General features: G+C 36.6%; 2 protein-coding genes across 4 annotated transcripts in view; one reads left to right on the forward strand and one right to left on the reverse strand.

Moving 5' to 3' along the window:
* The window catches only part of KATNA1 (katanin catalytic subunit A1), a 52,401-nt gene extending 44,928 nt beyond the window's left edge, over nucleotides 1-7,473 (forward strand). For 2 of the 3 annotated variants that reach the window (XM_004368837.2, XM_023729146.1), the window contains exons 8-11: nucleotides 2,902-3,028; nucleotides 3,635-3,769; nucleotides 4,100-4,226; nucleotides 5,392-5,748. In XM_004368837.2, the coding sequence (XP_004368894.1) occupies nucleotides 2,902-3,028; nucleotides 3,635-3,769; nucleotides 4,100-4,226; nucleotides 5,392-5,590 (588 nt within the window). In that variant the 3' untranslated portion in view covers nucleotides 5,591-5,748. Of the gene's footprint in view, nucleotides 1-2,901; nucleotides 3,029-3,634; nucleotides 3,770-4,099; nucleotides 4,227-5,391 lie in introns of all 3 variants that reach the window. The other variant, XM_023729151.1, reaches the window with a different exon arrangement.
* A 186-nt stretch (nucleotides 7,474-7,659) lies between these two features.
* GINM1 (glycosylated integral membrane protein 1) overlaps nucleotides 7,660-21,945 on the reverse strand; it is a 21,511-nt gene continuing 7,225 nt past the window's right edge. The window contains exons 4-8 of the mRNA XM_004368839.2: nucleotides 15,250-15,401; nucleotides 14,119-14,275; nucleotides 12,973-13,103; nucleotides 11,261-11,424; nucleotides 7,660-7,864 (exon numbers count right to left, since the gene is read on the reverse strand). Of these exons, the coding sequence (XP_004368896.1) occupies nucleotides 7,753-7,864; nucleotides 11,261-11,424; nucleotides 12,973-13,103; nucleotides 14,119-14,275; nucleotides 15,250-15,401 (716 nt within the window). The 3' untranslated portion in view covers nucleotides 7,660-7,752. The remainder of the gene's footprint in view (nucleotides 7,865-11,260; nucleotides 11,425-12,972; nucleotides 13,104-14,118; nucleotides 14,276-15,249; nucleotides 15,402-21,945) is intronic.

A 21,945-nucleotide genomic window follows, 5' to 3' on the forward strand; every position in this document is an offset into this window, starting at 1 on the left:
TCTCAGTTCCAGCAGACGTCCGGGGATTAATATATTTGGCCTGTTTTGAGTCACAAACCCATGCCTGATCCCATCACTTTGGTCGTGCAGTTGGCCTGTCTTGCAATAGCGAAATAAGAATGGAAGAGGGATGATTTACAAAGGAAAAAGATGGCTTCTTTTATTAGAAGAACAGATGCTGTCCAGGCAGTAACAATTGGTGTCCACTACAGATTTCTCTACCATTCTTTCCCGGGTCTCCCAAAGCCAGTTTTGCATGTGCCACCTAACCTCTGCCTTACATCAGGCCATTCTAACACATCCCCAGTATTTGGGAAAAAGCAATCTAGTAGTTCTTGCTTGTTGTGGCAACAGACTGATTGAAATTTAATTTCTGTTGATGTAGATTCTGTTGGTAGATGGTTCCTAGCTAGAATTTTCAATTGAGATTTTCTTTTCTTAGGTGCTTTCATGATGATAAGTTCTTTCTTTCCCTCTCTTCATTTTTTGAAAAGAGAGTACAGATTTTTATACATAGTACCTAAAACCCAAGTAATGACTCTTTATTAAAAATGAAATTATCCCTTTGGAGGGAATAGATGACTTAGAATTCGTATTTTCAACTAAGAAAGGAAGTATAATTTAAATAGTACAATTTTTCCAAGTTAAGAGACTAAAACAAAATCCATATTTTAAAGGCATAATGCTTTCAACACAGTTAATTGCCTTTTAGAGGATAGTAGATTATAATCTCATGGTCCAAAAGAATTGAGAGGCCCAGTATGATTGTATGTTGAAGTCTGTAAATGTTCAGTTGCCATTATGGACTTACAGAAAAACATTTAAAATGTTGTTTGTTTATTCAAACCCTATTTTGAGGAATCATCATTTAGGTTCAGACTTTCTTATCTGGTGATTTTATAAATTTGGGTATTTCTTCAGTTTTAAAAATGATTGATAACGAACTTCTTTAGGTACTGTAGTAAATTGCTTCCTCGGTGTCTCAGTTATCTAGTGCTGCTGTAACAGAAATACCACAAGTGGGTGGCTTTAACAAACAGAAATTGATTTTCTCTCAGTTCATGAGGCTAGAAGTCCCGATTCATGGCATTAGCTCTAGGGGAAATCTTTCTCTTGCTCTTTGGGGGAAGTTCCTTGTCTCTTCAGCTTCTATTCCTTGGCTCCTTGGTGATCTTCATGTGGTGGGGCATTTGTGTTTCCCCATCTCTGCTTGTTCACTTGCTTGTTTAATCTCTTTTTTTATCTCAAAAGAGATTGATTTAAGACACCCACGCAAAAAAACCAAACCCACAGCCTTCCAAGTCGATTCCTACTCAGAGTGACCCCGTAGGACAGAGTAGAACTGGCCCATAGGGTTTCCAAGGCTGAAATCTTTACGGAAGCATACTGCCACATCTTCCTCCCACGAAGTGGCTGCTGGTTTCAAACTGCCAACCTTTTGGTTAGCAGCAAAGCGCTTTAGCCACTGTGCCACCAGGGCTCTGTCCAATTTAAGACACACCGTACACTGATACTGTCTCATTAACATAACAAAGAAAACCCATTCCCAAATGGGATTATAACCACAGGTATAGGGGTTAAGATTTACCACACATATTTGGGGGACACATTTCAATCCATAACACTCAGTCTTCTTAAAAGAAGGATGATATTCTTGAGTCTTACATAGCTATTTAGTAGATTAATATTTGTCTAGGAGCTGTCATTTAATGGATCAGATTAATCTTCCCTGTTCTTTGGTTGGAGGAAGAAATGCATTTATGGTGCAAAAATAAACTTGGAGGATATTACTCAGCCATATAAGGGAATGAAGAACTGATACATGCTTACAACGTGGCTGAACCTTGGAAACATGCTAAGTGAAAGAATACAGACATGAAAGACCACATTTCTGTGATTCCATTTGTATGAAATGTCCAGAACAGGCAAAACCATAGAGAAAAAAATTAGTGGTTGCCAGGGGCTAGAGGGAGGGAGGCATGGGTTATATCTTTTTGAGGTGATGAAAATGTCCTGGAATTAGATGGTGGTTATGGGTGACCATTATGAATATACTATAAAATATTTTAAATGGTTAAAATGGTGAATTTTATGTGTGTTATTTTTTCCTTTTTTAAAATTTTATTGTGGTAAAATATATATAACATAAAATTGGCCATTTTAACCATTTGTAAGTGTACAGTTCAGTGGTGTTAATTATATTCACAGTGTTGTACAACCATCACTGTGAATTTTATCTGAAAAAAAAATTGGAGCCACATAAATTGACTATTCTAATTAACTACTTAAAAGGATAGAAATATACTGGCATTAGTTAAATCAAAAAGAATGGAAATTTAGATAGAATTTCTTAGAAGAAATCTGTATGATTTTATTTAAGGTAATAGTTCTCTTTAACCAAATTTTTTTTCTAAAACTTCAGAACACCTACCAATACTTACAAATATTTCCCACCATAGTTATCCATATTGTTTTAGTTGACAGGATAATCCTGTATTTCTGTCACACATAAATAAATATATGTAGTCAGTTGTATTTATTAAGTGGAATACAAAATTTGTCATTCAATATTTGTATATGTTAGTCTGCATCCCATTGCCATCAAGTTGATTCTGACTCAGCGACCCTATAGGGCAGAGTAGAACCGCCCCATAGGGTTTCCAAGGAGCGCCTGGTGGATTCAAACTGCCGACCTTTTGGTTAGCAGCTAAATGCTTAACCACTGTGCTGTAAGGGGCCATATTTTAGCTGTTCCAGTTCTATCCTCTAACCCCAATATTAGGGCAAGGGGGAGAGGTGCACAGTGTGGCAGGCTCCTCAGCTATTTTCTAACTACTTAACCTATAGATAATTTGTAAACAAAGTAAAAAAAAGCTAGTGTTGCCTTAATTTTTTCTTCAGGCTCGATTTTATTCTCCAGCCACCATATTTATTGATGAGATAGATTCCATTTGTAGTCGCAGAGGGACTTCTGAAGAACATGAAGCAAGCAGAAGGGTGAAAGCCGAGCTGCTGGTTCAAATGGATGGTATGCGTGTGTACAGATCTGAATTGATTTGGGGGTGGGAGGTTGTGAAGCGTCTCCAGTTCCAGTGGATCAAGCTCTACCCATAGTGCTAACCCAAGGCTTTTAATAGGTGTTCTAACTCCAGACAAACTAGAGGGGTCTGGCAAATAGTAAAACTCTAGGATTAGTTCCTGGAGATTGGTAGAAATAAATTTGGTGCACTGACCGTGGTGACATGCCAGAAATAATGACTGTTCACAGGGCACCCTTTGGCACATAAACTCATCTCTTATTTTTAGCCTTGAAATTTAAGTAAATGCAGATCAGCTGGCCTTATTTAGAGAGGGATATGTTTGCTTTTGAAATTTTTTAAAAATTGATATGCACCTGAGCCAAGTTGGTCTTTTGATTAAATCTATTTTGAGTCATATTTTTCCATGTCATAAAAATTACTTTTTCTTGGACTGCAAATTCACATATGTATCAGTTAGCTTATAAATTTTAAACAAGCTCAAAGACTGCATTACCTTGTGTTGTGCCAACTATTTAATGATCCTGAAATATCTGAGCTTTATTTTGTATAACCTGCCTTTTTTTTCCTCCCTCTCTCCTTAACCTTTTTTTTAGGTGTTGGAGGTGCTTCTGAAAATGATGACCCTTCCAAAATGGTCATGGTTCTGGCAGCTACTAATTTTCCCTGGGATATTGATGAGGCTTTAAGACGACGTCTTGAAAAAAGGATCTATATTCCATTACCATCAGGTATCTTCATTTAAGTCTTGTTAATGCTCAGGTGGTTTTATTTAGAAGCTTTAAAATTTGGTATTAACTTTTCTTTAAGAGGCAAATGGTATCTTTTACTACTACTACTACTACTAAGTAGTCTCTGGCCATTTGAATTTGGCTATATCTAGAGCCTGAAAGCCTTGATACTAGGAAACTAAAAATTCAGTGAGAGGTACGCGTTTTGAATTTTCAAGCAGATGAGCTCTAAGAATTGGGAAACAGTTTCCTCAAAGTAGGCTTAAGAAATAATAATACACTATGTTTATATTGAAGACCTATAATTTTTTAATTTGTTTCTACCTTTAGCAAAAGGCAGAGAGGAGCTATTACGGATAAGTCTACGTGAGCTGGAGCTGGCCGACGATGTTGACCTTGCAAGTATAGCAGAAAACATGGAAGGTTATTCAGGTGCAGACATTACCAACGTGTGCAGGTATGAATTACTTTGGAAGCATACAAGTATTTATGCTGAAGTAAGATAGGTGAAGAATAAAGACCCACATTACAGTCTACAGTCAGAGACATGAGTTTTGGTTTTAAGTTAGTGTTAGCAGGGTCTGGTAAGATACATGGTTATCTTATATGTCAGTGAAGAGCCTGCAGTCATTTGAAAGCTACAAGTTCAAGAAGCTAACATTAGAACAAATTTGTGTAAAATAGAAAATCAGTTATTTTCTTGGATAAAAATATTAATGTTGGTACCTTCCTTCACTTCGTTATGTAGGAAATATGATTGAGAAATATATTGATTTGGCATAATCTTGTTTTCAGTGTAGGTATTCTAATGTGTTAATAGGAGAGCAGTATAAAGAAAAAGGACCATCTCTAATCTGATTCCAGTAAGTTTTGTCCCCATCTGTTATTAATTCAGATGCTTGTTATTAGCAAGGTGCTCGACTGCACTAGTTTACTCATCTATAAAGCAAGCATGCCATGTAGGTTGTTACGGAGTTCAGGGATAACGTGTGTATATAAAGCAGCTGTATGTTGGTGTCCCTTTGCATAAATGGTGACTGCCATTAAGCATGAAACTTGATGAAAAGAGGTGCTTGAATCTGAAGTTTTGTTCTGTTTTTCTTTACAAAAAATTCTAAAAAGAGCACTAATACAGAGAGGGAAAGGAGAAACCACCTAGCTTGATCATCTAGCTTTTACTATTTATGTAGAAAATATTTAATTTTCAAGCTAACAGGATCTCTCCTGTGTCTGTGGTGCTTGTTCTTTATTTTATTGGACATTTATAATGAAGTTCAATTATAAAAGTTATACCATTAACTTTTATTTCATTTATTAACTCTTATTTACACCACTAACTGTGTAGCAACACATACATTGATCCACTGGAGCTGGAGACACTATTGGGTATTTAAATTGATTAGCACCTGTATTTCATTATGGAAGATATAACTACTAAAAAACAACTCAGAACAGGCTTTGTATTCATTCCGATACCAGATTCTATGCAGTACTGTATATGTGTAACAAGATCATAATTAGAGAATGTTATAGCACATGCATTGAAAAAATTTTCTGTTCACAGGTTTTCATTCAAAGTATGACTTTGTAAGATTTCATTATTTTTTACATTTAAAACCTAGGGATGCATCTTTGATGGCAATGAGAAGGCGTATTGAGGGTTTGACCCCAGAAGAAATCCGAAATCTTTCAAGAGAAGAAATGCACATGCCTACAACTATGGAGGATTTTGAAATGGCTTTAAAAAAGGTTTCTAAGTCAGTATCTGCTGCAGACATTGAAAGATATGAGAAATGGATATTTGAGTTTGGATCATGCTAAATTCTCACATGTAAACTGTGAGGAAACCTGCCTTAAGTGTTTGAATAATAATTAAATGTAGTATTTCATTACATTGAGTGCTATATTTTTTTAAACTTTCATAATGATAAGATTAAAAAAACCTTATGATTCTGAATAAAGTTAATTTTTTTAAGCTGCAAGTAAATTTGTTTTACTTTAACGTTACCTTTTTTCTATTTCCCTGACCACAAATGTTAACAACAAAAATGCCATTACTTTAGCTTGCAAAATTGTCTTTATAGGCACGTCTGAGTACGTATAGCATCTTCTATTCCACTGTCTGCTGCTGCTGTTCCTTCTAGCAAGGAGAATAAGACTGGCTCCAGCTCCCTGGGTGCCACTGGATGCAACGGAAAATTACTGAACATTTTTACACAAGTAGCCAGTAAAAGCATGAACCAGGCCAGTGTGCCTTCCTTTCTGCCTGATGTTAGGGTAGTTTCCCTTCTCTTCCTGGGAGAGCAGGCAAGTCCTTCATTTTACTGTGCATTTAAAGGGAGAAAATATACAACTTTGCTGGATTTTATTCTAACTACATAAGCGGCTACACTATAGGCAAGTAGATATTCCTAAGCCTGTGCTGTTCATTGTACTCTAATCAAACCAATTTCACGGGTAAGCTCTTATTAACTCATGGATGCTAAGAATAATTAAAATAATACTTCATGGTATAAATAAAAGTTAATAAATGAAATAAAAGTTAATAGTATAAAGTTTTAGGTAAGATTTCCATTTATAATTACTTTAAAGAAATAATTTATTGTATCATTCCAGCCATAGAAGAGAAATCAGCCTCAAGGAGATTAATTAAGTACCTTGCCGTGGTCCCCAGTCTCACTGGGAAGGCAGGAGTCAGGATGGGAATCAGGTGTGCGGACTGCTAAGCCTACTCTCCCAGTTAGCCTTATAGCCTACTTAAGTTTTCTCTAGAATCTATAAGCTAATGCTTAATGCATGAAATAAGACCCTGTCATCATTTGGAGTGTTTTTTAACAATTTATGGAGTGAGGAAGGGCATAAGAAATAAAGTATTACTAGCTGAGTGACTTTAGGATCAAATTATAAATTGCATGCTGCTATTTATTCTAAAATTTGGAGCCAGTACTCACATTTCACAGGGCTATTATGATTACTAATTAAAAACAGGCAAAATGAAATATCCCTCACACACAGATACATACATAGCTAGCTTAAATATAGTTAAAAAAAAATCAGTCATTACATTCTTGGGCAATGTTTTCAATGGTGGGTTGCGACCAAAAATTTTTTTTAATGAAACATAATAGAAGGTATTTATCATGTGGAGTAAAGATATGTACAAGGTCACATTGTCAAACATGTAATATGGGCGATGGTTAAAAAAGTAAGACAAACACTGCTGTGGGTAAATAGGAACCACAAGACCAAGGGCACACTGTAATTCCTTGATATTGACGGACTCATGAACTGTTTTCAACCTTGGTTTCAGCTAGTGTAAGTGAAAGGCACTACTATCATATATAGGTAATTCTCACCTGGGCAAAGTTCTTATGTAATTTTAACCAAAAAAGCTGTACTTTTTCCCTACCAAAAAAGTTTAGAGTGAGAACATGTCACTATTACTTTTAAATCCTGGTTTATTCAAGGTTAAGTAGTCTTGGTACAGTATTCAATCAAATTGTAATACATTTCAGTAATTTTATACTGAGTCACAAACAATACAAAGGCACGTTGTACTGGATAAAAAAATAAGTGTTAAGTTCCTGAACATTTAAATTAGAATTTCATAAAGTGCTTTTCATAAAGTCTTATATATTATAGTAATTAAGTGGATATAATTTCTTTAACAAAGGCACCTTGAAAAGTTATTGGCACATGGCATTTTGTCTTGCCTTTTTCCCTTTTTGGTAATTCCAAAGTCTTTTTACATGTCTTCTCTTCCACTTTGTTTTAATTGTCCTTAACAGTCCATCATCTGAATAGCCAGCTCTGTTTCTGAAAAAGGTGAACTTGTCACTTTAAAGGTCGATTTTCAGGGAATTTTAGGAGTTTAGCACTTTGTCTAGTGTAAATTGATTCTTAGTGATTTAAAGAAAATTATATTCAAGTGGCAAATGTGGAGGCAGTAGACTAACTGAGAGTCCATGATTTGAGAAGGTGTTTTAAATACATGTTTTATCTTCAAGGTTTTCTGCTTTTTTCTCAGGACCATCTGGATATAAGTTAATAGCTGTCACAGGTATAACATTCATTTTATCCAACTGAAGAATTCCTCTGAAATATAAGATGATTAATTACTATCAAAATCAAACATTTCCTTGGCCTACAGATAGTAAGATACGGCTACTTCACGGTCATAATTAAATACATACCTAGGTTCCTTTCATTTAATAGTTTATCATCGTTGTACAAAAACTCTGAGTCCAGAGTTCACTTTAAGCAAACTGACTGAGGGAATAGAAAGGTATCAAAGGAAGTACATTACTTGGTACTGTAGGGAAGGAAGGGATAGAATAAGTATAGTTCTCCAAAGCAGATGCTAGATTTGCACAGGGTGGGCAAAAAGACGGCCCATGCAGCTTTCTAATGAAAACTCACCACTGGATTGCAACCTTAGACTTTAGGCAGCATTTCTCTTTTTGTTACTCAAGTACCTGACCAGGAGTAGATCTTTGGAGTGGATCTGACCAGCTATCAAAGGTTTTATAAACATTTATAGTAACTAAGGGGCCCTGGTGGCATAGTAGTTAAGAGCTCGGCTACTATCCAGAAGGCTGGCAGTTCAAATCTACCAGCTGCTCCTTGGAAACCCTATGGGGCAGTTCTACTCTCCTACAGGTTGCTATAAGTTGGAATCAACTTGATGGCAACAGGTATATAGTAATGAAAATTGTGTTACTGCCACAGGAATGGACAAACAGATCATCAGAACAGAAGACAGTCCAGAAACAGACTAATGTTACATGGGAATGTAGTTTATAATAAGGTCACATTCCAAGTCAGTGGGCAGACTGTTAATGGGACAATGGCTGCTCCATTTGGAAAACAAAATCAGAATTCTAGCTTAAACTATACACAAAACTGATGGTAAAAAATAAGTTTTAAGAAAACACTTGTAATTTTAAGATGGAAAACCCTAGAAGTCAAAGAAAAATGAATTACTTTGCCTCCAAATTTAAAACTTTTGTACACCATCAAGTGCCATACTACAAATGGTAGTCTGGGATAAAAAAAAAAAAATCTGTAGTAAATACTATATATGTATAAAAGACAAAGGAGCGCCTATATATTAAAGATTACAAAAGGCAATCTAATCGAAAAATGGGCAAAGACTATAAACAGAAGAAATTTAAACAGCTAGTTATCACAAATTCTCAGGAGAATAAGCAAATTTTTATTTTTTATTTTTTGGTCTGTAGTGGCAAACTCAAAAAAGATTACATACACATACCCTTTGACCTAGTAATTTCACTTTTGGGAATCTATTCCACATAACACATGTGCAAAGAAATAAAGGTACAAGAGTATACACTAGAACATTATTAGAAATAATAAGAAGTTGGAAATTACCTAAATGTCCAATAGAGGAATGGTTATACTATGGTATATTCATACTGTGGAACAGTATGCAGCCATAAAAAAGAATAAATGAGTCTATATGTATTGATGGGAAAAGATCTTAAGTTCATGGTTCCCAAACTGCACTGAGGCCCCTGGGGCAGCACAGCAGACTCACAGAGGCACTCAAAGAATTTTCAAAAGACTTCAGGCATGCTACCAAGTTGAGGCAGTTCATGGTTTCAACATTAGATTGCACTACATTCCTTTCAATGAAGTCTTTGCAAAGCTGGGTTTTTGGCGGTTACTATGATACAAAGCAAATACTATGAAAGAACTAACGTTGAACAGGAAATGAGGGTGGCAGTGTCCTACCTGATTCCAAGATACGAGGTTCCGTGCAGTACCCTCTAGGCACACACATCCCGTTAGCAAGGAATTTAAGAATGACATAAAAATATTTTCTTTTGGCCTAGGGGCACCAAAAAAACCACTGGCACACTAAGGGTGCTGTGAACAAGAAAGTTTGAGAACCTCTGTCTTACTGAAAAATGCAGTTTGCAGAACGTAAGAGTCTAGGTTGGTAAACAATTATAATTATCTAGTAAACATATCAAATACATAGAATTTGGATAAAAGACGCCCACCCAGCAGCTGACAATGATTACCTGTAGGTACAAGAATAAGAGTTGAAGAAAAGGGAAGTGAAGGAGAACTTTCACTAATTGCTATCCACATTTCTGTATTGATTAAATCTCTCCCTACCCAGTATCCTCAGTACAACTGCCACTAATAAAGTATATAGCAAATTTGGCTTTTAATTTTACATTGCATCTTTTCCCAGAGGAGTCCATAGCAACGAAAACATTGGTAAAAGAACAATGGAAAAAAAATTACAATACTCTTCTATGCAGGCTTACATAACAAAGGTCAAAAAAAGCAATGAGCTTCCTGGAAGCCAAAGTGAAAGAAGAAAATGGTAAGTTACAAAATTTTCATTATCAGAAAGGAATGGGAATACTAATTCTTCAGGGGAAACCCAAACTAAAAAGTAGGAGGGACACTAATATTTCTTTAGCCTGCAGGTGCTTTGCTTGCATTATGACTTTGATTTTTAACAATCCTTCAAGGCAGGCACTAGTTCCCTGTTACACAGGAAGAAATGGGACTTTCAAAGACCTCTTAACAAGCAAGTGGCAAAGCATATGTTCAAGTTAGGTCTGTTTTCTAGTAAATCCTATGGTCTTTTCAACACAGCACAATGTAATTTAGCTAAACCAAAAGCTGCTCATCTCCATGGAAATTTGCTTCTATTAAGACAATAAAAATGACTGATCATTAAACTTGTGGGAATGCTAACAAATTCATTTTAAAACTAGTAACTTCTTATGGCTTAAAAAAAGTCAAACTATAGAAAAGGGAAAGTGAAAAGTAAGTCTCTCTCCACCTCTGCTCTCATTCTCACTCATCAAAGATAACGTTTATCATTCCAGAAATTTTCTATGCATACACACACACTTTTGTTTTACCCAAATGGGATTATACTGTTCTGCAACTTTCTTTTTCCACCTAATCAATTTTAGATTTCTTTCTATGTCAGTATGCAGGCCTCTTTCTTTCCCAGCTGCACAGAATCCCACTGCGTGTGTGCACCGTTACTTAGTCAAGCCTCCACTGTGGTTCCTGTTTTGCTTTTGTTTCTATTATAAAACAGTGCTGCAGTGAACATCCTGGTATTCTTCTGAAATTAAATTCATTTTTTAAATTGATACTTTGGGGTTGAAAATACATAGTGAAGTCTTCCTGTTTTGTTTATATCTCTTACCATATGCATTGCATTTTCCATTATAGATATTCCTATACTTATCTCCCCCTACTAGATTGAACAGTTTGTCATATTCACATTTGAATCCCTAAAAGTATCGTGATAATAGGTATTCAATAAACGTCTTAATTTTGCTGGAAGATGGGCTAGAAAAAAAGTAGTCATTAACTTCCCTCCTACTTGTCTTACCCTTCCTTAACTTTTATATTCTCTAAAGTATGGTAAATGTAACTCACTTTTCAATCATTAACAATGCTAACATTATTTCAAAAGTAAGAAATACTTACTTGTATTCACAAGCTGGGAAAAGCACTTTTAAGACAGTTATTACCACAGCTGCTCCTATAATTCCAGCCACCATGACATTCAAAAACATAAAAAATACTGGGAAAACACTGCTCCAGAACCTACACAGATCTTTTCTGAACTTTTCCATCCACTGACACATGACCTAAAAAAAGGAGTTCTGATTAGATATGCGAGTTTCATTTGCTCTAAGAATAAACTAAAAATTATGTCCTGATTTTGGGGTGATGAGAATATATCTTGATTGTGGTAGTGGTTACATGGGTGTCCACCTTTGTCAAAATGTGTCTAACTACATTTAAAATGGGTACATTTTATTTTCAAATGTCCCTCAATAAAGTTATTTACAATTTAAAAAATTACATCCTAACAATACAGAAATAGAAATGTTAATATCCTTTAAAATTATTTATATGGTAGTCTAACTATAAATCAAATGAAAATAACTGCTAATTGACAAGAAGTTAGTTAGGCTAGTCCACTTTAAACAAAATGGACTAGAGTCACGTATCTGCTTCCAGTGGTTGGGGGACAAGAGAAGGAAGAGAAAGACAAACATGTTAGCAGCGTTTAGAACAGATGAGAAGTTCGTTGGGCACAAAACATGTTTCTATCCTTGAGACTGAGAGAAGACATGAAGGAGTCCGTGCTTGCATGGACCTTGAAGGCAGTCTGTTATTGACTTGCTCTGAGGGAGGTAGTCCAGGCAGCAAAACGTGGCCTGGGTTTCTTCAGCAACCCCAAATCCCGACCTTCAGGGAGAACTTCTTCAAGGTATAATCTCAGGAGTCCTTTGAGGAAAACTATAGACCCTGCTCAGTTAAATGGAAATTATTTTGGGTAAGGGGCCTAGCTGTGTATTAAAAAAAAAACAACCATAAACCCACTGCTGTCAAATCAATTCCGACTCCTAGTGACTCTATAGGAGAGAACAGAACTGCCCCATAGAGTTTCCAAGGAGCGCCTGGTGGATTTGAAGTATTTAGGAGTATATAGGGAGATAGCAGGATACCGTCTCTGAACCCTGAATATCTGCCCAGTCAGCAGTATAAATGTTACTGGTAATATATAAGTACTTAGTAGGTGCCAAGGTATATTTATATGTGGAACCCATCTTATTTAATCCTTATAACAACCATATGAGATAGGCACTACCTTTATAGATTAAGTGGGTGTCTCATTTTACAGGTGAAGAAACTGAGGTTAGAGAGGCTAAGAACGTGTCCAAGATCACACAACTAGTAGACGGCAGAACTAGGATTTAAACCCAGACAGGCTGACTCCAGAAAGCATACTCTTAACGAACTGTGCTTAATCACTGTACCAGATCCTGAGGGTAGCACTGGCATATATGTATGTAAGGTAGGAGTTACAGAATCAATCAAGAAATGTGGATATGAGAAAGAATTTTGGAACTGAAAATTCTCAAACAAAATGAAATCTGGTGCCTTGATAATCATGATCTGGGCTATATTATCATTAAATGAAATTTGAAGAAAATAGGAATACCTAACTACATCACATTAAAACAGTAATGAGTCCATTATAAAAAAAAATTCTTCATGGTTCCAATCTCCATGGTTTCTACCTCATTTTAAATGCCAGTATCTTTTTTTAAATTTTTTACCATAACTGCTTGTAATATAAATATAACTGATTTACTAATATAAAGATAACCAAATACCTGATTTACCTTATATGAAGATGGGGGCTCCGCTCTGAGAGGAGTTTCAGGTAATTTGCCAGGTAAAGCAACTTCATCTATGGTGGTTTCCACATTCCTGATAAGATACTGACTAGTGGTCTGCAATGAGCCAGCACTTTCTATTGAGAAGGAAGAGCCACGTAACTAAAATGCTTGGGCATGGTGGTATCTCTCCTAGTAACCCTAGGATTACTATACCAATAACATTTAGGATAGCAAGAATATATATTTTACCATGGGAGAAAAAAGTAAACATATCTGATTGTCCACTGATTTCAAATGCCAGAAGGGCATTTCATTTAATAGTTTATAATAGTTGTACAAACTCTGTGAGTCCAAAGTTCACTTTAACCAAACTGACTGAGGGAATAGAAAGGTATAAGAGGAAGTGCATTACTTGATACTGTAGGGACGGAAGGGATAGAATAAGTATAGTTCTCCAAGGCAGACACTAGATTTGCACAGGGTGGGCAAAAAGACTGGGTCCACGCAGCTTTCTAACAAAAACTCACCACTGGATTGCAACCTTAGACAGCGTTTCTCTTTTTGTTACTAAGTAACCTGAGCAGGAGTAGATCTCTGGAGTGGATCCAGCCAGCTATCAAAGGTTTTATAAACATTTATAGTAATGAAAACTGTATTACTGCCACAGGAATAGACAAATAGATCACCAGAACAGAAGACAGTCCAAAACAGATTAATGTTAGATAGGAGCTACAGAAGTTAGGGTTTTGTCCCAGTGAAAGTCAAAATTTAAAAAGTTATATGTTACAATGGAAAAATGAGTACTTTTCCCTCTAAATGAAACTTTATGATATTCTTATTACACATTCTATGATAATTATCCTGAGTAAGAATGGGTAATTAAAGTAAAATGGCACTATGCAAGAAGCACTGATGACAGTCTACTAAGACTCAAAATAGATCCTAAAAGTCCTTAAATAGACATATAAGGTAATACATGTTATAAAGCATTTTTGAAAGCTTACTTCCAAATATGTTATATTAATCATGATTAAAAACATATATAAGCTGTTAGAAATCTTGTGAAATGTTATAAAGTTCAAGAATATATAAAACTACCAACCAAAGAAGTAATTTCTGTCGCAGTCTGAATAATGGTCTTTAAATTACCTTTTCTGGAGAGGTTGGGAAGGGTAAATAAAATGTCACTGTCCCGGGAAAGGGAGTACAGCATGCTTTCTTCCAAAGGAAGCGTGTAGTTTGAATGTCTGAGTATTCCTTGGTTTTTAACTAAAATATCAATTTCAGTTACATCCTTTTGTTGAGCCTATGAAACAAAAAATAAGTAATTACTCTTTCTTTTAAATAATGACAGCCCCGTAAGAATCTAAAACTAAACTTTCCTGCCTGATCTCTGGAACTAATAAACTTGTCCCAGTCAATTGCTCTTTATTTGTCCCTCATTCAGACATTTAATTTGCAACTTTAATCATATTCCTGTCTGCTTTAGCACTCACTAGTAGAAGCTTGGAGCCCTGGTGATGCAGTGGTTAAGCGCTTGGCTGCTAACTGAAAGGTTGGTGGTTTGAACCCACCACCCACTCCTCGAGAGAAAGATGTGGCAGTCTGCTGCCATAAAGATTTACAGCCTTGGAAACCCTTTGGGACAGTTCTACTCTCCTACAGGGTCGCTATGAGTCAGAATGAACTAGACAACAATGGATTTTTTTTGAGTTTTTAGTATAAGCTTAAGGAGCCCTGGTGATGCAGTGCTTAAGCACTCAGCTGCTACCTGAAAGGTTGGCAGTTCAAACCCACCAGCCATTCATGGGAGAAAGATGTGGCAGTCTGTTTCTGTAAAGATTATAGCCTTGGAAACTGTATGGGGCAGTTCCGCTCTGTCCTAAAGGATCACTATGAGTCGGAACTGACTCGACAGCACATAACAACAACAACAGTATAAGCTGACTCTCAGTTCTATTTCATTTAGTTAGAGAAACTCAGCCACAGGACCTGTGTAGCAGAGCTATCGACCAAATTATCTTCATTTACTTCCTCTGTTTAATGATGTTCATAACATTTTAAAGTGATATAAACGTATAAATATGATCAATGTTCTAAAAAATTAAGACATTTCCAAATGCTAAAACAAGTGAACAAAAGTTCTAAATGATTGGATATAGGCATTAAGGTACATTCTTCCTTATCAAATCATAAACAATCATTTAACACATGCAGAACACCTAACACAAATTTAAATCTTTACAATTTAATATCCAATTAATAAGCATACTATCTTACTTGTTTGCCATCAATCTCTACTACCTCTTCTTGAATGACAATTAGTTGCAAACTGGAACCAGATGTCATAGGCCACTCATGAACTAAAATCCTTACACTGACAATTCCAAAATATCCTTTCTCCTCCACATTTTCCAGATTTTCATTCTTCACTATAAAAAAAAAGTAGTGACAGCTATGAACAAAAATTGCCACCAAATCTGTTACTGAATTTGATTATCTTGATGACATTTACATGGTAAGATAGTTTTATACCAATTTTGGGTTTCTTCATTCCTGAACTCATTGCCACTTCATATTTATAAAAACAACAATGACTTAACAAATCCTTACAACTGCTTATACTTATTTGAAAGGGGAAAAGCGCTTGATGGTCTTTAGATTTTGTATGAAATACCACATTAGTGACATCTTTCCTATTATTTTATATAGGTTGTCAATGAAGAACCAACATAGCATATCCCAAAGCAGAACTGAAGACACAGTCAATCTCATGATTCAGCAAAGTAAGCACATTCATTCATTCACTCACAAAATCCAGTGATAGAAGGGGCCCAAGCACTAAGAACACTGAGTTCTTCTCAGTCTTTTCCACAGTCAGTGACTTCTTACTGTTGGAGAGAGCAAGAATGGGGAGGAAAGAAAGTCCTGTAACTACTCTCTGTTAATGGATAATGAGGTAGGGGCAGTGCAAACAACTACTAAACTAACCAGAACATTGATGATTTCAACCCACCCAGTGGCACCTTGGAAGAAAGGCTTGGCGATCTGCTTCCGAAAGGTCACAGCCTTGAAAACCCTATGGAGCAGTTTTACTTTGTGCACATGGGGTCACCATGAGTCGGAACTGACTCCACAGCAACTGGTTTGGTTTTTGGGGGGTAGGGTTAGCTACTGGCCATGTTCCTCTCTAATTAGGGTTCCCTCCACACCCACCCAATGGAGACGGGGTAAGGCAGCTGCAGCTCGTTTACAGTCAATGGCTACTGTTACAGTACAACGTGCTATAGAAAAAGATAACGCAATATATACCAATGAAACTGCTGTAAAAGAACATTTAGTTTCTGTCCCTCAAATGTTGACGATCTGAGGATTATTTGCCAAACAGGAACCAAGAAGTACATTTTGAATGTAGATCCAGCTGTTTACACGGATTCTGTGCCTTTATGGGCTAGTCCCTGTCCGGAACGCTCTCTGCCACCACACTACCACCACGCTGTTAACGAACTTCTACTTAGGTAGCTCTACTATATCCCTACAATGCCGAGTTCAGGCTTTCTTTTTTTTTTAAAGCACCGACTTTAATGTGTGCAGCTCTTGGTTTATATAAACCTGTTTTCCTGACTAGACTAAGTTCCTAGAGAGTCTGTGTGATGGTTAACATTCTGTGTAGTTAGGCCATGATTCTCAGTGGTTTGGCAGATTGTGATCTGATGTGAGCAGCCAATCAGTTGGAAGGGGAGCTTCTTTGGGGATGTGGCCTGCATCCAATATATATGGATGTTCTGACAAAGCCCCCTGCCCCATACCTACCTCACCTCTCAACCCCCAGATTCTCAGAAAAGCCTTCAGTAGCCCCTGACCTGCAGATTTTGGATTTGCTGGCTCCTGCAACCCCGTGAGCCAGCAGAAGCATTCAGCCTGCCGCCTGACCCACAGATTTGGAATTGCCAGCCTCCACAGTTGTGTGAGCCATTTCCTTGAAGAAAAACTCTCTATATTATGCTTCACTGGTTTTGCTCCTCTAGAGAACCCAGCCTAAGACAGTACGGTTTGTTGCTCTACAGCTTTTAACAGCGTTTCCACTGGGAATTATAAGTATATAATTTTAAATAAATATGCCATCATAAACTATCAATAATACCCATTGGTTCTAAACCCTAACTATGCATCAGAATCAACTGGGGAACAATAAGGATGCCAAAGCCTCATCCTAGTCTTAATAAATCAAAATCTCTGGGGGTAGAGACCATATTTGTAATTTTAAAAACATGTATACATATTTCTATTGAGAACCAAGTGACCTAACCTTTGAGCTAAATACAAGGAACTGAGAGAGGTCTCTGGCCAATATCTCGTGAGGAACTGAGGCCTCACTCCAACAGTCCACAAGAAACTGAATCTTGCCCACAACCACATGTGTGAGCTAGGAGGCAGATCTTTTCCAGGTGAGCAATGAAATGACTGTATTCTTGTGAGACGCCCAGAGCCAGAGGGCCCAGCTAAACCAAGCTCAGATTCTTGACCCCCAGAAATTATAATATTGTTATCTTAAACCACTAAGTTTTGGGTTAATATGCTGCACAGCAATAAATAACTAATACATCTACCAAACAAGACATTTTTAAAAAGAATTAAGAAGTTTTGTTGTTACATTTAATGTTTTGAAGATTCTTGTTGTAATTGGATCAGATGGGCATTTATTCCAACTATCAAAGGAACAAACTTAATGCAACAACCAGTATGACTGGAAAGATGGCTATAATAAATAGAGGAGCCAGGCTGCATTCCATATCAAATTTCCAGTCAGCACAGTGCCAATGGAATTATTGTTTAAACCAGTAACAGCACTTCTTCTTCTAGCTAAAATTGATTAGCTTGTAGTAGACCAATCCGCTCACTGAGAACTACTAGAAAACTTATACAAAATCCACACACATATACATTCAAATCCCAAATCTGACCGGAGGTATCAGAGAGCTAAAAAGACAGCCAGTATTTGAGGGGCCAAGAAGGGGTCACTGAAGTGAGTTCAATATTCTATGCTATTTTTCCCTACAAGGCAGTTGTCAACTCCAAAACTGAGTAGGTGGAGAAACTGAGTAGAAAGTAATGACTAAGAGACAGAGGAGCTAAAAAGAGTTTTTGACAGTCTCATGCAGCTGGGGATAAAAGGAAGTTTAACGCTAGAAATGTACTTAGAACTTGCAGGGACAAGATCCTGGGAGAACGGGATCATAGAAGTAAGCTACTATTCTATGCAGCTTTTCCCTTTGAAATATTTGTTGATTAGTCAGTGGGGCTGGGCTGAGAAAAATGAGTTTATATATAATGATGAGAAATTAAGCAAAACCTTCGGCAGGCTCATGATGCTGGAGAGTCTGGGGCCCACAAAAGAGGAGGGGTCCTGACAAACATCTCAAGTTTTCACTTGGGACCTACAAATTGCTGTATCTGAGGAGTAAGAGTGGATGAGAGGTTGGCAAACAATGTCACAAAACAGTATGTATATTAATTGTTTAATGAGAAACTAATTTGATCTGTAAACTTTCACCTAAAGCATGAAAAAAACAAAAAAGAGTAGATGAGAAATAGACTAGGCCTCACAAAGACAGAAATCCAGTCTTGAATCAGCTCCATCCTTGACTTAATTAAAGTGATCTGCTCCTTATGATCATGACTGCCAGGGGTTAAAGCAGATCCCCTCTGGAGGAAGATAATATCATCTGGTGCCTTTATAATTTTTCACACACTACGTCAAAAAGGATAACACACACCAGGGAGAAGATCAAGTGAAAAAAACAGACCCATAGAAGCTCAAGATACTGGCATTAACAAATACAAACTTTAATATTTCTGCAATTAATAGGTTCAAGAAAATAGACAAAATGAAAACTTTCATCAGATAAGTGGAAGATATGAAAAATGAAATGGAAATTCTAAAGTTCAATGAACAAAAGTAGCTCAATTAGACAGTCAACAAAAGAAATTTGTGTGCTAGAACAATGGAAAGACAAAAGGATGGAAAAACAGAAAGAAGTGTAACACATATATGGGAGTCTATGAAAGGATCTCATGTGTATAAATGAAAAGTAAGAAGCAAAGGAGAGAGAGGATGAGGCAGTAGCATTAGTTGAATAGATAATGGTCAAAATTTTTCCAAAACTGACAGAAGACACCAAGCCACAGATTAAAAAAACCTAAGTTTTGGGTAAATACAAAGAAAACCACACCTGTGCACATGATAGTAAAACTATTAAAAACCAAAGACAGACAAAAAATTCTTAAAAACAGCTAGGAAAAAAAAGACATAGTATTCTCAAAGGAGCAACGATAAACCTAACACTCAGCAGAAACTACAGAAACAAGAAGACAAAGGAAATTAATCTTTAAGTGCTAAAATAAAAATGCTAACCTATGCTTCTATACCTAGCAAAAGTATCCTACTAAAATGAAGGCAAAGTAAGACGTTTTCAGATAATTCATTGTTAACAAACCTACACTAAAATAGTAAGAGGAATTCTTTAGGAAAAGGAAAATGACCTCAGAGGGAAGCACAGATACACAGGAAGGAACAAAGAGTAATGGAAAGGACAACCACAAGGGTAAACATAAATGAATACTAGACAATACAAATTAATAAGATAATAATGTCACATAGGGGTTTAACAACACAAAGAGTTAAAATGCATGGCAATAATAGCCCAAAGGCAGAAAGGCAATAAATAGAGTTATAAGTATTCTAAGATTTCTGCATTGCTAAGAAGTGATAAAAGTATTAATTTATTAATCTTAAGGGTAACCACCAAACTAGTGGCTGTCAAGTCAGTTCGGACTCATGGTGACTCCATGTGTGTCAGAGTAGAACTGTGCTCCATAAGGTTTTCAATAGCTGATTTTTCACAAATAGACTACTAGGTCTTTCTTCCAAAGCACCTCTGGGTGGACTCCAACCTCCAACTTTTGGTTAGCAGCCAAGTCCGTTAACTGCTTGCACCACTCAGGGACTCCAACCACTAAAAGAACAGTAAAATAATGTAAAACCAACAAGATATAAGGGAAATAGCAAACAAAAATAACCCCCCCATCCCCCACAAAACAAAGGCAAAAAGAGGGAGAAAAAACAACATAGAACAGGTGGAACGAATAGGAAATAAATGATTAAGATGAAAAATTTAAATCCAAATATATCAGTAATTACATTAACGTAAATAAATTAAAATCCCAATTAAGAGACACACTGACAGACTAAATTTAAAAAAAGTAAAGTATGCTACTTAGAAGAGATGCCCTTTAAATATAAGGACATAGAAAGATAGGAAGTAAATGGAAAGATACACCATGCAACAATCCCCACCACCACCAAAAAGCAGTTGTCACTAAACTAATATAAGATAAAGCTATCTTTAAGACAAGAACATCATGAGAGATAAAGAGGGATATATTATAATGATAAAACAGTCAATCCACCAGGAAGACATAACGGTTCCAAGTCTGTATGCATTTAGTAATACAGTTTCAGAATACAGTAAACAAAAATTGACAGAACTGGGAGGAGACTAGGCAAAACCTCATAGCGGAAATTGTTGTTTCCCTAAAGATTACAGCCAAGAAAACCTAACAGAGCTCAGTTCTACTCTCTAACACATGGGTTTGCCATGAGTCAGAATCCACTCAACAGCAATGGGTTTAGTTTGGTTTTTTTTGTTCCCCTCAGTGATTGAAGTTGAAGAAAATGCAAACAAGTCCACAAGAGCCAAAGTACGACCCTGAGTATATCCCACCTGAATTCAGAGACCACCTCAAGAAAAGATTCAACACACTGAACACTAATGACTGAAGACCAGACAAGTTGTGGAATGACATCAAGAACATCATACATGAAGAAACCAAGAGGTCATTAAAAAGACAGGGAAGGAAGAAAAGACCAAAATGGATGTCAGAAGAGACTCTGAAACTTGCTCTTGAACGTAAAGTAGCTAAAGTGAAAGGAAGAAATGGTGAAGTAAAAGAACTGAACAGAAGATTTCAAAAGACGGCTAGAGAAGACAAAGTAAAGTATCATAATGACATGTGCAAAGACCTGGAGATGGAAAACTAAAAGGGAAGAACACGTTCGGCATTTCTCAAGCTGAAAGAACTGAAGAAAAAATTCAAGCCTTAAGTTGCAATATTGAAGGATTCTATGGGGAACGTATTAAACAACGCAGGAAGCATCAAAAGAAGATGGAAGGAATACAGAGTCACTGTACCAAAAAGAATTGGTCAACATTCAATCATTTCAGGAGGCAGCATATATGATCAAGAACCAATGGTACTGAAGGAAGAGGTCCAAGCTGCACTGAAAGCATTGGTGAAAAACAAGGCTTCGGGAATTGACGGAATACCAATTGAGATGTTTCAACAAACAGATGCAGCACTGGAAGTGCTCACTCTTCTATGCAAAGAAATTTGGAAGACAGCTACCTGGCCAACCAATTGGAAGACATTCATTTTGTGCCCATTCCAAAGAAACGTGATCCAACAGAATGCAGAAATTATTGAATAATATCATACACAAGTAAAATTTTGCTGAAGATCATTCAAAAGCAGTTGCAGCACTACATTGACAGGGAACTGCCAGAAATTCAAGTCGGATTCAGAAGAGGATGTGGAACAAGGGATATCATTGCTGATGTCAGATGGATCACGGCTGAAAGTAGAGAATACTAGAAAGATGTTTACCTGTGTTTTACTGACTATGCAAAGGCATTTGACTGTGTGGATCATAACAAATTATGGATAACACTGCCAAGAATGGGAATTCCAGAACACTTAATTGTGCTCATGAGGAACCTGTACTTAGACCAAGAGGCAGTTGTTGGAACAGAAGAAGGGGATACTGTGTGGTTTAAAATCAGGAAAAGTGTGTGTCAGGGCTGTATCCTTTCATCATACTTATTCAATCTGTATGCTGAGCAAATAATCCGAGAAGCT

This window comes from Trichechus manatus, unplaced genomic scaffold (assembly GCF_000243295.1).
Source record: "Trichechus manatus latirostris isolate Lorelei unplaced genomic scaffold, TriManLat1.0 scaffold00002, whole genome shotgun sequence".
NCBI classification, from domain to species: domain Eukaryota; kingdom Metazoa; phylum Chordata; class Mammalia; order Sirenia; family Trichechidae; genus Trichechus; species Trichechus manatus.